This window comes from Microchirus variegatus (assembly GCF_963457635.1).
Source record: "Microchirus variegatus genome assembly, chromosome: 6".
Classification (NCBI taxonomy): domain Eukaryota; kingdom Metazoa; phylum Chordata; class Actinopteri; order Pleuronectiformes; family Soleidae; genus Microchirus; species Microchirus variegatus.
In genome coordinates this window covers 1,201,024-1,217,175 of record NC_139807.1, presented here as the reverse complement: position 1 = coordinate 1,217,175, position 16,152 = coordinate 1,201,024, and the positions used below count along the sequence as shown (strand labels likewise).

The following is a 16,152-nucleotide window of genomic DNA, read 5'->3' as shown; positions in this document are numbered from 1 at the left end:
TATTCTCTGAAAAAAGGGCTTTTCCTTCAAAAATAAGGACATTTCTAAGTGACCCCAAACTTTTGAACGGTAGTCTACATTCACAAACATACTGTACACTGTGTGTGTGTGTGTGTGTGTGTAACCCTGAGGCAAATAAAGCTGTCAGACAGAGGTGAAACTGGCTCTTCATGGCCGCTCTTTGACGCCCGGATCAATACTTTTTCAAATGAGCGCTGCACGCGTCTATCACGCGGGCGTTCGCCGACTTTTTTTTTTATCCCATTGGTTACTGCAGACGTATTGGCAGCAGCAGCAGCAGCAGCAGCAGCAGCAGCAGCAGCAGCAGCAGCAGCAGCAGCAGTAGTGTGTTGCTGCACATGCTCTCCTCTCTACTGCTCTTGTGTAAACAACAGAAACCTCATCGTCAGGTTGTTGCCGATTCAAAAATGGGCCACAGAGGGAAGACAATAATGAGAACATGAACCAAAACACAGCAGAGGATGAAAGAAGGTGTAGCTGTTACGGCAATAAACATGAGTAAAGCTATTACAATGGAGTCATTGTGGAGTATATGTTTACGTTTTTATTTACTCGTTAATCTGTCGGTGTTTGTGCCGTATAGAGTCAGGAGGAGGATTTCCTCTGACAGCCGCTGACAGGTCAAAGCGACGTTTGCATTAAAACACAGCAGGACGCTGTTAGCAGGTTCACGGTGAGTGGGCAGGACGTTATTCAAACACTCGTAGAATAATACACAACCACTGTCGACGAGCATGTCCTCGATGTCCTTATTTTTGAAGGAAATATGAATGAATATAACATTAAATGAATCAGAAATACACTCTATACATTGCTAATATGGTAAACGACCCATTTCCAGTGTTCTAATGGTACATTGTGTTTGCTAATGGCGTTAGAAGGCTATTGGATGATTAGAAAACCCTTGTATTTTGAATAAAAGTCATTATTTCTAATCTTGTCAATGTCTTGACTAGATTAATTGTGCAACTCTTTTGATGAATAAAAGTGTGAATTTTAATGGAAAACACAACAAAAATTGTACAGGTGAGCCTAAACTTTAGTGTAAAAGAAGTCAACGAACAGTGAAATATTACATTTTGCATAAAACATTGATATATTGAATATTGGAAGCACTAAATACTGTCACCATAACTTCCTTGTACATGTTTTTATTTTGTTTACCGTTGCTCTGGTTATATAGTGATCATTTTTGGGCTACAATATCAGCGAGTGAGAGAATAAAAACATGCAGACTCATTCTGAGCTGCCCGACTTCAACTCGACTCACTTTCCTCTGCTGCCTGCAAGGTGACTTACAAGCAGAATAAAACTATTCTTTCTTGGCGAGATTGAGCCACGCTAAAACCAAAGGCCTCCCAGAAGACAATGTGCTAGATTCTGCTCTTACCACATCCAGGCCAAGCTATTTTTGAAACAATGCAAACCTTCGGCTCCACAGACCTGTTTCTGTGCTTAATTCTGATTCTAATTTAGGGAAAACACGCTGTGTGTCAAAGTGATGATGATGATGATGAAAGTCGTTGTGTTGTAAGTGTTGTAAACAGACGTGCGGCGCTGCTGGTTTACTCTCTTCACTCGATGACACGCGTCCTTGAACCCCATCTGAACGTGACGTCAGGGGCGTTTGCGATAACGCGTCCGTCACATTACACCTGCTCACACACACACACACACACACACACACACACACACACGTATCCATACGCACTGCGGTGTAATTGCACAACGCTACATGAGGTTAAACGCTGCCCACGCAGGTAAAGCACACCCTGCCATACTGTTGCTGCCCCGTCATTCACCAGGAGCCTTAAATAGACGAAGTAAGACTCACCCTCTAACCCCCTCCTCCTCCTCCCATGTGTACCTGTTTGTCCTCACTGTAAGATTTATTCCATCTTCCTCCTCCTCCTCCTCCTCCTCCTCCTCCTCCTCCTCCTCCTCTTGGAGATTTATCCCTATCAGAGGGGCAAGGACATCTATTGCAGTCTTCTGAAGGTCCAGGGGGTGGCAACACTGTCGCCTGTAGATCACTGCCTATCATGGACGTAGGTGACAGCTCACTCAAGAGTGAGGTCCTGGGCCTCGCTGTGATATCCATCACCGATCCTTCGATCCTAATATACATAGTTCATCAAGGCTTGGGGGGGGGGGGGGGAGACCGGCTGGTAAAAGATGGTTTTTCCAACACCATTCAGTTTTATTACCTCTGATGAGGCTCTGGTTAGAGGAGGCTCCTTAATAGATGGGAACTGGATTCAGATCTTTATTGGAGTTTCCAGACGTCGATACCTGCATTTACCACCTCAGCTATATGTGTCCACTGATCCACTGAGGAACACTTTGTAGCAGACAGAGTCGAGAGGATGATGACAGTACGGAAGAGGATTAGGGCCATACGGGGAAAAACGTAATTGACTTCTGATTTAAGACTCAGAATTATGATGATGTTTAAAGTCAGAATTCTTAGGCAAAAAAAAATGAAAAATTCTTCAAAAGTTTCAAAGCCCAAGTTTAAGGTCAGACTTCTGAGAATAAAGTCAGAATTATAACTCAGAATTCTGAGTTTTAAAGTCAGATATTTGAGAATAAAGTTAGATATTCTGAGTTTAAAGTCAGAATTCTAAAAATGAAGTCAGAATTTTGAGTTCTAGTCAGAATTCTGAGAATAGTCAGAAATTCTGAGAATAAAGTCAGAATTTTGAGTTTTAAAGTCAGAAATTCTGAGTATAAAGTCAGAATTGTGTGTTTAAAAGTCAGAAATTCCGAGAATAAAGTCAGAATTCTGAGATGAGTGAGGGGAGAAGGGGTTTCTTTGGGGAGGAAATAATCTCATTGGGGACTAGTCAGGCTAGGAGTGATTTAAAGGATTCTGAGTTTTAAAGTCAGAATTCTGAGAATAAAATCAGAATTTAGAGAATAAAGTAAGAACTTCTGAGTTTAAAGTCAGAATTCTGAGAATGAAGTCAGAATTTTGAGTTTTAAAGAGAATTCTGAGATGAGTGAGGGGAGAAGGGGTTTTTCATTGGGGACTAGTCAGGCTAGGAGTGATTTAAAGGGACATTTTTTTCTGTATTTATTGTTATATCATTGTTTTTTACCTTTTTAAAAGCACTTTCTTTCCTTGTATGGCGTTACATCCACTGGTTTAAGTAGAGTATCAGCACCTCAGTGGTTCCAGGGGTAGCAGGGGAATTTGGTCATAAACCTAGAAGAAAGGCCACATAGATTCTAAAGCTGTGGTTTGACTGTGTTCTGTGGTAAACACTTTCTTTCTGCTGCTGTGGAGGTGAAAGAGTAGCAGGTTATTCAGGATCCTCCTGAGGAAACACAGAGATACTGATAAGTTCTGTAGGAGAAAAGGCAGCGGGTGATTAATTGCACCGGTTGTGGAATCGTGATTATCTTGTGCCTGCTGGTGCGTTTGTTTTGTACATCGGGGAGTCTTATGTCAAGCACCGGCCCGGCCTGTTGTATCGTGGATCTTCTCTCAAAGAAAATAAATAACACATTCCAGTTGAATTTCTCCTCCTTCGATATAGTAGATTAAATGAGGGACGACATTCGTCCACATGTGGACACACAGAGGACAGTAGATCCACCACATGGAGACAGAAGATTGCTGTTATTTATCAAACTTCCAGTAAAGCATGGCTTCACGAAAAAGCAGATCCATCCACCACAGTGTGACCTCGGCGCTTGTGCATGTGTTTCTGCATCTGCTTGTCCACTAATACATAGAATTAGGGCTTGTATACGTGGTGATCACGGGGCCGTAATCACACAGCACCTAAACTCTGCCTTTAATCACGGCTGAATTGGTGTTCATACAGTGGCTAATTGCACGTTTTGCCTTGCTGTCCCACAGCCTGTCTGCTCTGCACCAACCATATAATCACATCACACTGGAGTTTGAAAATCAACCTTTTTCTTATTTTCTCTTTGTCCTCATTTCTCCGTCATTTTTTACTTCTTTTTTTTCCAGCAACCGAAGATATATTTGACAGAGTCTTCATTGTTGTGTTGAATTTGAGTTATTTTGTGAGCTTGGCCTGTTTCTTGTTTCCTTCCTTCCTTATTGTTCTATTGTTCTCTCCATGTGCTGTAACTGTTATTTAAAGCTATTACTACCTTTTTTTTGTGTTTTTTTTCCTGTGCCTTGTGTGTTTCTGTGTGCGTGGTGAGCTTTCTAACCCTGGTTCATTCTGTTATGGCACCACCACAGTCCAGGATGACGCTGCCCCAGGTACCCAGGAGTACATTATGTTACGGCAGGACTCCATCCACTCCGCGGATATAAGGAGTAAAGGGTCCCCCTTTCGTGCTAAGTGTCACGAAATCTTCTGCTGCCCCCTGAAGCAAGTCGTCCACAAAGAAAGTGCAGAGCCCGAAGGTTTGTTCGCACCCCCCTCTCTGTTTTTATTAATTTGCTGATGCTCCTCGTCTCCTCTCCCTTGTCCCCCCCCCACCTCCTCCTCCTCCTCCTCCTCCTCCTCATATTCTGTGGTCCTCCAAAACTAAATTCTCTTTCATTCTTGTCCCATTTTTAGACAGCATCTGCTGCGCTTCTGCCCCTTTTCTAGCATGATGCGTGTGCATGAACGTGTGAACGCGTGTGTTTGAGCATAAATGTAAGATAAGATTTGCTAAGACTGCTCGGGGCGTGTTCACATGTAGAGAAGCAAAGAGGCCACTTCTGTCCTGTGTGTGTGTGTGTGTGTGTGTGTGTGTGTGTGTGTGTGTGTGTGTGTGTGTGTGTGTGTGTGTGTGTGTGTGTGTTGGACTGAGGAGCATAGCATCTGTAGCCCCCCCCCCCCCCCCCCCCCACCCCCCGCCCCCCCGCCAATCCCAAACCATTAACTTGGTCATTGCCAGCCTGAGGCGCATGCACAGAGCAAAACAAAACAAAGTGCAAAACCAAAAAAGGGGGCAGCTGCTGCCCTAATGAGTTCTATGACTTTGCAATTTGAGTTTCATAGTTGAACAGAATACATTTAAAAAAAAAGGAAACTCTTTTATCCTCCCCTGCTGAAGACTATGTGCACGTTTGAAATACTCAGCTTCAGTTCCCTCCTCCTCCTCCTCCTCCTCTTGTAAGCTGTGCCTCTGTCGTCTTTCCTACTCTCTTCACTTCTTCTTCTCCCTTGCTTAAGATTTCTGTCCCCGTCATGCTACTTCTTTTTCCTCCTCTTTAATGCTTGCAGAAGCTTGATAAAGAAAAAAAACAATACTGCCTCCTGTTTACGTTGTCTGTCTTTACACGTACAATATACACCACCGTTCAAAAGTTTGGGCTCACTCAGGAAAAGCACTTTTTCCCCCAATGAATATAACATTAAATGAATCATAAATACACTCTATACATTGTTAATGTGGTAAACGACTATTCTAGCTGCAAACGTCTGTTTTGTTATATGTACATAGATGTATAGAGGCCCATTAGCAGTGTTCTAATGGTACATTGTGTTTGCTAATTGCGTTAGAAGACTATTGGATGATTAGAAAACCCTCGTATTTGGAAGAAAAGTCATTATTTCTAATCTTGTCAATGTCTTGTCTATATTTTCTATTCATTTTGCAACTCTTTTGATGAATAAAAAGTCTGACTTTTAATGGAAAACACAACAAAAATTGTACTTTTGAACAGTAGTGTATATGTTTAACACATGCAGTAGAGTAAACTATATTAAAAAAAACAAGATATATATATTCTTTGTGCTGCAAGCATGCGACCATATCATGCACTGTCTGGTACTCAGGGCTCCCTGAATGCCTCATTTATCATCTCCGCCCTCTCCACCTCCAATACAGTGCTAAGATTGTAGAAAATTGCCTTCTTTTGCAGACTTCCTGCTCGGTAAGATATGAACTGTGTCACTGCTGATGCGTTTTCCTGCTCTGTATTGGATGTGTGATCTAAAGAGGAGTCACGTGCAGCGCAGCAGCACCTCTGAACTTAAACATCGGCTAACGCGTGAAGGTTGTCCGTGTTACAGCGCAGCAAGTGGAGCACACGCTCGAGGAGAGAGATAAAAAACTAGAATCTCCAGCAGAGGACTGGCGAGAGACGTACAGATGTATTATTCAGTTTGGCTGCAGCTCCGCTTGGACGTGACTGAATTTACCAAGGAAGAGAGAGAGAGAACACAGCGCTTATGTAAGGCCGATCGCGAAGATGTCATTCATTTTGATGCATGATGTCAACGGAAAAATGTGTTAAACCATGTGTGGAGTGAAGCTGCTGCAACTTACAATACAGGAATGTTAAGGCAGGTGCAGCTTTAGTGTTTCTTACTGGCTTTGATTTGTTTATTACTAATCTCTGGACTGTACTGGAGGGATTAGCATCAGAGTGCTGTCAAATACAGTGCATCGGTCCATGATCTGGTGTCTTAGAAGGCCACAATTCACTGATAAACCCGACGGATGGAGCCGCGTTGTCGCTCCGCTCATATAAGTATAATATAATCACGTTTGTTGATGATGCCGGAGATTTATTTTGAAAAAGAAAGGAAACCGAAGAAGGTTATTTTGTTGTGTGAGATCTGAGCAGTTACGTCAAGTCTTATCAAGTTCCCACTGCTGTGTGTTCAACACGTGTTATTCATGATCGTCGTAGATGTCTGTGGCTAAATGCTGTCGAGTTTAAAGGTGGATTTCAGTGCACACACACACACACAAACATGCAGACAAAACCTTAACAAAAAGCCTCAGTGATAACACACACAGATGGATCCTGTACAAAAGAGGTGGGAAGGGAAGCTTTTACCCGTCTCTGCTCAGAGGCCATTTGTCATTTAATCTATTTGTCAACCTGGATCTTTTATTTTCTTTTAATTAGCTGCCTAGCAACTACTAAGCTAGCCAAAAATGATGACTAATGTCTCTTGTCCAGCTGCGAATGAAATTTTAGGACATTTTAATGCGAGAGCAGCACGATATGGTCGAGAATCAGGTCGTAATTGTTTTTTGACTGATACTGCAATTGTGATGATAAATGTGAAATTTTTTTGGTCAACAAACGCAGCATATGCCTTCATCTGAAGAAGGGATTTCTGCAAGAATGATTAATTTATCTTAATCCTATAATGGTAGTGTCTATTGATTTGGAAAATGAAATTGGTAATGAATCGGTATCGGTCCGATACAGGTCAAAATCAGTGGAAGGGATATCCTAAATAGACTCAAGACGCAATTCAGCTGTTTATTTCCTCTTTTTGGGAGAACAATATTTGATACACGGTTACACAGAATTATAATTCATAAATGGTCTAAAATGACTGTATCAGACTGATATCAGTATCGAGTTTGAGACAAAAAGTGGTATTGTCCCATCACTAATATATATAATTATATCGACTTTTTCAAATCCCATACATACCATAAGCTGTAAGATTTAGCTCCATCATCGTGTCTTTGACGAGTCGGTTATCGGCGATATCTGACTTCATACTCCAGCACTACTTTGACGTGACTGATACAGACCAAGATATGGGTTTGCCGACACCACTGGAGACGGCAGAACATCATACCAGCAGCAGGCTTGGACCAAACATCCCAGAGTACAACATCAGAGGTGTATTCAAGAACACAGAGGACACTGGACTGTGTTTGCTTCAGTCTGTCGTGTCACCACCTCTCGTGTTGACTCTTCGTCCTCCATCCTCACTTCACTCTCAAATCCCTGTGACCTGTTTCACAGCAGAGAAGAAACACGGCGCCTGAGGAGCAGACATGTAAATATCTCATCCATAATTCACACGACTGCAGCAGCGTGTGCTGATAGTTTCAGGCTGAGACTGAGACACATATAGGGATGTAAACACAAGTTTAAAGCATCATACATTTTTAAAACAAATCATGCACCAGACCAATAATATGACTCGTTTTAAGACATTTACGTAGTTTTCAGTCTTTGTCTTTTGATAATTTTGGCTGCGTTCATGCACAAGACATGGATTTTGGTAAAGTTGTGTATTTTTATTTGGATCTTGTTATTTCCAGTTCAGCTCACACACTGTGTACAAACAAGTGTCGCACTCGTAGTGTTAAGTGCAAAAAATGTGCCATTGAAACCCATTCAAACTGCACATTTTTGATCTCTCGTCCATTAAAGCATAATAATAAATGCATTTTATTATACTGTATCTGGGCTTTTTACCGCTCTCCACCAGATTCCTTTCATTTTGGCCATATTCGACATATGGAGAATAAACATTAGTAGTATTTCCACTAGATGGCATATCATTGACATATAATATATTATTTCAACATAATTAAATTTTTACTTTGAATTAAGTATATTGAAAATAATTCACATTTTCTGTTTTTTTTAAAAAACATGGTGTCATTATGACAAAAAACTGGCATTCAAAGGGTTAAAATCTTTAAAAATAACACTTTAGATTAGGGAACACATTTCAACATGTACCAAGTGCTTACTAACACGCATATAAGTCGCATACTAGCCCTTTATTAGTAAATATTAAGCACATATTAACACCTTATGTAGGAAAAATCTTAATTTATATCGTAATAGAGATAGAATGAGGTTATGTAGAATAAGTTGTTAATACATGCTTAATAATTGCAAATAAAGGGCTAGTATGTGACTTATATATGTTAGTAAGCACCTAGTTAATGGTGAATGTGTGTTCCCTAATCTAAAGTGTTACCTTTAAAATATAATAATATAAATATAATATATGATGTTTTTTTTAATAGCTTGCTTTTAAAATGCTAATTTTCTTGTGCTTATATAGCAGCAAAAGTGTGACTAATATGGAACGCGGCCCTAAGGGTTAATTGTGAACTTTAACGCATTAAATATGTAAAGTGATGTAATAAAATGTTATTTGTCCATTGAGACGACATAAAAAAGGGTCGAGCACTTGAGCTGCACGACTTTCAGCCTTCTGTCTAATCACTTTTAGTCTTATTACCAAAATAACTCATGTGTCATCTGCTGCCCACTCAGCTGGGACAATGGAAGCAGAAGTGTGAGCACAACTCACTCACTCACTCACTCACTCACATGCAGTAATTCATCACAAAGTTGATGTGAAGCAATTACATTTCAGGGGCCCCAGCGTTGCTCCCCCTGCACATGCACACACACACATGCACACACACACTGAAACGTCGACACAAGACAAACCACGCAGCCTCGGGATGCACCCATGCCCCAGTTAAACAGCCAGATTCGTTTTCCCGTCATTCCTGCGACGAAAGCAACAGCTCTGTTTGTTGAAGTCGACGCATGAATAGACTACGCATGAATAAATAATGCATACGATAATGTGATTCAGAGCCTAGAGAGAGTTACGCTGGCTGTGTCAATGTCACAGCAGCACTGTAGGTTATTGTAGAGGTGACGTGACCTCAGTGAGACCATTGAGTCATTTCAACAACTGATAGTATGAAGAGCAAGTTAGTTGTTGTCATAGTAATTATCATCTGCAAATGCAGAAAAATGGCCACAGCTAAAGCTGCAATTGACGTAAATGTTTTTATTTAATTAATTTTCGATTATTTTCTTGATAATCGATTAACGCATGCAGGAGGCAGCTGATGAACAAACGAGCACTGCAATTTCATTTAGTCTATTCATTATTTACATAAAATGCATGTTGTGCAGGAGCATATGAATGTAAGGAATCAAAAAAAAAAAAAAAAGTATCTCAAAATGACTTGAAATTTACCATCATAATAGTCGGCATCGACCTGAACAAGGATCCGTTGAAATTATTTGCAAACCTCTAAAGGAATAATTTTAATGAATTTTTGAAATTCAGGAAATGATCCATTTGCCCTGATGCACTTTGACAGTGAGCTGAGTTTCTTCTCAAAAACAAAAAGTATCTCAGAATTACTTGAAATTTACCATCATAATAGTCGGCATCGCCCTGAACAAGGATCTGTTGAAAATATTTGCAAACCTCTTAAGGAATAATTTTAATTAATTTTTGAACTTCAGGAAATTATCCATTTGCCCTGATGCACTTTGACAGTGAGATGACTTTCTTCTTGAAAACATAAAGTATCTCGGAATGACTTGAAATTTACCATCATAATAGTCGGCATCGCCCTGAATAAAGATATGTTGAAAATATTTGGAAACGTTTTAAGGAATAATTTTAATGAATTGTTGAAGTTCAGGAAATTATCCATTTTCCCTGATGCACTTTGACAGTGAGCTGACTTTACAAAAAAAAAAAAAAAAAAAGTATCTCGGAATGACTTGAAATTTACCATCATAATAGTCGGCATCACCCTGAACAAGGATCTGTTGAAAATATTTGGAAACAAGTTAAGGAATAATTTTAATGAATTTTTGAAATTCAGGAAATGAGCCATTTACCCTCTTCAAAAAAACAAAAAGTTCTGCTCTAATCTGTGGGCCCACTGGGGCTTGGACTACAGGCACAGACAAACAGCAGGAGTGGGTGTACATGGCGACATTAGTGAGAAACTCCTCAGGAGACTCAGGAGCAGAGGAGTGAAGCTAAGTAAAGTTGCCAGGCCTCATTACATTTAATCACTGTCAACTTAATTAGCGCTTCTCTTTATTTCACCTCCACGTCGTCGCCGGGATCCTCTGCTTGTAACAGGACTCGGTCACAGACGCATTATAAGGTAAAAGGAGCAAATCGCTGTGTGAATTGATTTGTATAATCGTTTGTTTATCGAGTGACACAATGCAGCAGTTTACAGACTCATGAAGCGAGTCATTGGACAATGAATAGTACACTTAAGTAGTGCACACCGAAGCACACTGCTCGTTGTTCATTGACAAAATACAGCAACGGAGATTGGAAGAGCATGAAAGTGGAGAGCTAAGCTCAACCAGAGGGAGGTTTTTAGAGCTTCAACTAACGATTATTATCATAATCAATAATATAATATCAGAAAATGTTAAAAAAAAATGTCAATCAGTGTTTGTCAAACCTGAAAATGACGATGTTCTCAAATGTCTTGTTTTGTCCACAAACCATTATGTGGAGCAAAGAAACAAAGAAAATATTCACATTTAAGAAGCTAAAACAATCAGAAATCTTGTTTTAATCATGAAAAAAGCTTCAAACGGATTAATCCATCAGGAAAATTTAAGCTAAATAATCGATGAATTGTTTCAGCTCTAGAGGTTTTATCTCAGTATGCTGCATCTATTCATTTATTTATTCTTAAATTCACAAAGTCTGTACACACAGGTTTATCTCCATCATTCTCACAGCGTGACTCAACGATGACACAGACCCTTTTACGGCAGCGTGACGCTAAAATCCCAGCTTATGTCACACTAATGGTCTTGGACTTTAATTTGTGTTTGTTCAGTGAAGATCTTTTTTTTTTTTTTGGCCTCTAAATCAACCTCAAAAAAAAGGAGGAGCGTCAGTAGAGCGGTCAGGTTGTAGAAACTGTGACTGTGAGTTTTCCCAAGAGCATACGAGGCATTAGGCTGTTTAATTGGGGCAATGGGGGCAAACTGCCGAGTCATGTTTTTGTTAATAGTAACTGTGAGGACAGAGACCGCTCATGTGATACAATACCATTCAAAAGTTTGGGCTCACTTAGAAATGTCCTTATTTTTGAAGGAAAACACTTTTTTTTCAATTAAATGAATCAGGAATACACTTATATTGTGTCTGCTCTTGCACAACATGTATTTTATGTAAATAATGAATAGAGTTAATTGACGCAGTGCTCTTCCGTTCATCGGTATGCGTTTTGTTGGCCGAGGTGAACATTAATCCCAAACCAGGTGTTTTGTCAAACGAGCAGCGATGTGAGCGATGTGACCTTTACCTTCTACAAGCTCCAGCTGAGTGCAGCTCTCAGCCCAGAGTCTCTCTTACGCCCTTTATTTGCTCTTCTTCACTCTCACTGAACGCTGGGTGTTTCTGCATCAGTATGCCATAAACACGAGGGCCCTGTAAGTCATTATCGGAGACTCAAATCTAATTTTAAATCACGCATGTGAGCGATGAAGTGAGACAGGTTTGGTGCAGAGGAATGAATAAACAACAACAACAACAACAGAGAGGTGTTGACAGGGCTTAACCTCAGCTGTCAGGTGAGGAGGCTCGCTCACGCACAATTATTCTACATTCTGAAAAATGCGTACACTAAGTTTGGGGTCAGCTATACAATTTTTGTTGTGTTTTCCATTAAAAGTCAGACTTTTATTCATCAAAAGTGTTGCAAAATGAATAGAAAATATATTCAAAACATTCACAAGATTAGAAATAATGACTTTTTTTTTATTCCGAATAATAATTTTGCCCTAAAATGGTAAGCTAACCTAAGCCTAAACCACATGCTAATGAGCGTTTATGTCAGAAACATGCTTTATAAATGATGAATTCAGTAATCCATAACTACTGTGCTTATAAACGATGAGTGAAACATGTTTATAGAATGAAAATATGATGAATTCAATATTAATTAATGCTTAACTAATGCTTAATAGTGTGTACTTATTTTGAAGTGTTACCTAATAGGGTACAAATACACTACTGTACAAAAGTTTGGGCTCACCTATACACTTTTTGTTGTGTTTTCCGTTAAAAGTCAGACTTTTATTCATCAAGAGTTGCAAAATGAATAGAAAATATAGTCAAGACATTGACAAGATTAGAAATAATGATTTTTAAGAGCCAGCAAAACTGTTTTCAGCTGTGCTAACATCATTGCACAAGAGTTTTCTAATCATCCAATAGTCTTCCAACGCCATTAGCAAACACAATGTACCATTAGAACAGTGTAAATGGGCCTCAAACACCTATGTACATATTCCATTAAAAACCAGACGTTTGCAGCTAGAATAGTGGTTTACCACATTAACAATGTATAGAGTGTGTTTATGATTCATTTAATGTTATTTTTGTTGAAAAAAAAAAGTGATTTTCCTTTAAAAAACAAGGACGTTTCTATCTGAAAACCAAACACCCGTGATGATCAAACTCACATCATATTGTAATCATTACTGAAAAGCACAACACTTTTAAAGTCTTCCCATCGTGGCGACGTGCCAACAGTTATTTTAGGATAAGATGAATAAGGAGAGAGACATAACGGCACAAATAACTGTCGCTGACACTGAATTAAAGTGCGTGTGAAGCGATGGGAAATGTCTCTTCTGTTGCCAAACACCTTTGCCAAATCTGAGTGATAAAAAAAGAAGAAAATGAGGTTTTTAAAGGTGAGGCTGTCTGCTTATAAACACTTTAGTGTGGACTAAAACAGCCGAGCGTCGCTGTTTGTACAGAATACGAATGTAAACACACGTCCTCCTGTTTGACATTCACCTGCTAAAGTTTTATGCAAGTGCACGTCTGCTGGAAAAGCTTCGTCCTTTCTGTCCAAGAGTGAACACTTAAAGTGCCCATAAAGCACTCTGAGGGCTTCTATTCTGTTACAGCACTTGAGGAAAAGTTATGCCAACAAGTCCTGAAATGAGCCACTGGAGAGAAACTCTTTTACTCCTCTACATTTGTCCTTTTTTTTAAAAATAAATGATGTGTGAACGTTTACGTGCACTTTAGGAACGACACGCACAGAATCGTCAATCACATTTGTGTGTGTGTGCATAAAGCATGGCACGCCGCGTCTATACTAAAAACTTATTTTTACGTGACAATAAAGCTTTTATTCCAGCGAGTTTACAATCACAGAGACGAAGGGAATACAAGGTAACATAAAGCACATAGAACAAATAAACTCCAAACTATGAAATCATCATATTCTAAGAGTAGTGTATTGGTTGTAAAAACATAAACGCATGGATGGAAATTTGAGATTATTTTCTAAAAAATAGCATTTTAGGTTTCAGTGTGGATAAAATGCTTTTATTTGCTTATTTTAACCATAAAAGGGAAACAGAAAATGTCCTGTGAGTGTGTTTTTGCCCATTTTTCCATAATAACTATCAATATCTGGCAGTTATTTACAATTTACTGCATGTTAATGCAAAATAGTGTATTAAAAATGCAAAAAGTTTTATTTAAAATAAAAACCTCCAGTGTCGTTGTACCAGATTTTCTGTGCTAAATTTTAAATTTGTGTAAAACAATGTAAAACATATTTAAAATTCTCATTCTAAAAGTCTCAATCTTCAATGTTCCCCGCTTTTTCCCTATTACTGGCGACAAAGACGCTGCAACGGCGTGGGGTGAAACTACCGTAATAACCACACGTTGGATTTGACGTGCAACTTCTCAGCTTTCCGAAAAAGAATTCTTCCGATAGCACAGAATGTTGCGTAATTGCGGTAATAAAAAAAAAAAAAAAAAAAAAAACGTGCTTCGAACGCGTCGTCTGCGATACGCTCGGTGTTAAAGGCGACTGTTGCAGGTGAAGAAGAAGTCAGGAAGTCAGTCATTCAACTTTTGGCCTTTCCTATTCAAGTTTCCTATAGGGTCTCATAACATCTCTAGAGAATTGTTTCAGCTCTCGACAAAATCGAGATGATCGAAAATCGAAATCAAGAAAGTAACGGTTAGTTGCAGCTCTAGTGTACTGTAGTAAAGTGTGTGTGAGTGTAGGAGGTCACAGGCCTTAGATCAATGGTCTCTATGACGTAATGGGCAGCAATCAGACAGAGGCAGGAGCAGTGATGATGATGATGATGATGATGATGATAACACCCTCCAGCATCATCACTCCACACCAGGCCAGTGTCACGCAGCAGTCTCTCATCTCTAATCTGTGTTCCTGAAAGCCAAAGCAGTGGTTCTTGTGTCCTAATCTCCTGGTTTAATCTGCTCAATTGCAAACGCACACACACACACACACACACACACACACACACACACACACACACACACACACACACACACACACACACACACACACACACACACACACACACACACACACACACACACACACACACACACACACACACACACACACACACAGTGTGTGACGTTGGAGAGGTCATCGTCATGTCTGGAGATTTTAGTCAAATGGTGGTAAACTAACACTACAGCAGCTATAGTGCTATAGTAGGAACTACTATATCCTCAGTAGTCATATGGGCTGAGGGCTCAGTGAAATCACCCGGTCATGGTGAAGCCTGACCTTTGACCTGCTGCAGGGGTCAGTCTGACAACAGGGGCTGATAGAAAGGGGGGGGGGGAACCAAAGAGAATGAAGGACACTGTGCTGCTGTTTCAGTCTGATAACTCAAAAACTGCTGTTAAATTCATCCAAATCTAAAATGTGCACTGTGTTTAGAGCTGAAACTAACCATTATTTTAGTAATCCATGAATCTGTCCATTATTTATTAAACTGTTGATTACTTTCTCAATTAATCTGTTGATTATTTTCTCAATTAATCTGTCGAATATATTTTTTCTCGATTAATCTTCAGATTATTTTCTCGATTAATCTGTTGATTATTTTCTCGATTAATCTGTCGATTATTTTCTCGATTAATCTGTCAATTATTTTCTCGATTAATCTGTCAATTATCAATTAATCTGTCGATTACTTTCTTGATTAATCTGTTGATTATTTCTCGATTAATCTGTCAAATATATTTTTTCTCGATTAATCTTCAGATTATTTTCTTGTTTAATCTGTCGATTATTTTCTCGATTAATCTGTCGAATATTTTCTTGATTAATCTATTAATCTGTTGATATTTTCTCGATTAATCTGTCGATTATGTTGACGATTAATCGTTGTCAGAAAATGTCAATGATTTCTTTGTTATGTGGAGCAAAGAAACAAAGAAAATATTCACATTTAAGAAGCTAAAACAATCAAAAATCTTGTTTTAATCATGAAAAAAGCTTCAAACCGATGAATCGATGATCAAAACAGTCGACGATTCATTTAGCGACGGGTGAATTGTTTCAGCTCTAACCGCGTTTGTGCTCGGCCAATCGTCGTCGCAGATTCTACAGGTTGTAAAAATGTCTCTAATGACACAAATCGCTGCTTAAAATATACTGAGAGAATAAAAAGGAGTGACAGGGAAGAGGTGGATGTCACAGAGGAGTCATCAGAGCCAGAGCAGCAGCAGAAAAGTCTATTTTTTCCTTCACCACCACAGACAAGACACTGGAAATCGTATCTCCACACATAGTGAGTGTATAGATACACACACTATACCATACAAACAC

General features: G+C 39.4%; 1 protein-coding gene across 3 annotated transcripts in view; it reads left to right on the top strand.

Annotated features, from left to right (window-relative positions):
• Nucleotides 1-16,152, top strand: part of fgf13a (fibroblast growth factor 13a) — an 86,686-nt gene that overhangs the window by 35,391 nt on the left and 35,143 nt on the right. For 2 of the 3 annotated variants that reach the window (XM_083891158.1, XM_083891159.1), the window contains exon 3: nucleotides 4,247-4,414. The exons of the other annotated variant lie outside the window; for it this stretch is intronic. In XM_083891158.1, the coding sequence (XP_083747284.1) occupies nucleotides 4,247-4,414 (168 nt within the window). The remainder of the gene's footprint in view (nucleotides 1-4,246; nucleotides 4,415-16,152) is intronic. 3 annotated transcript variants of the gene reach the window in all.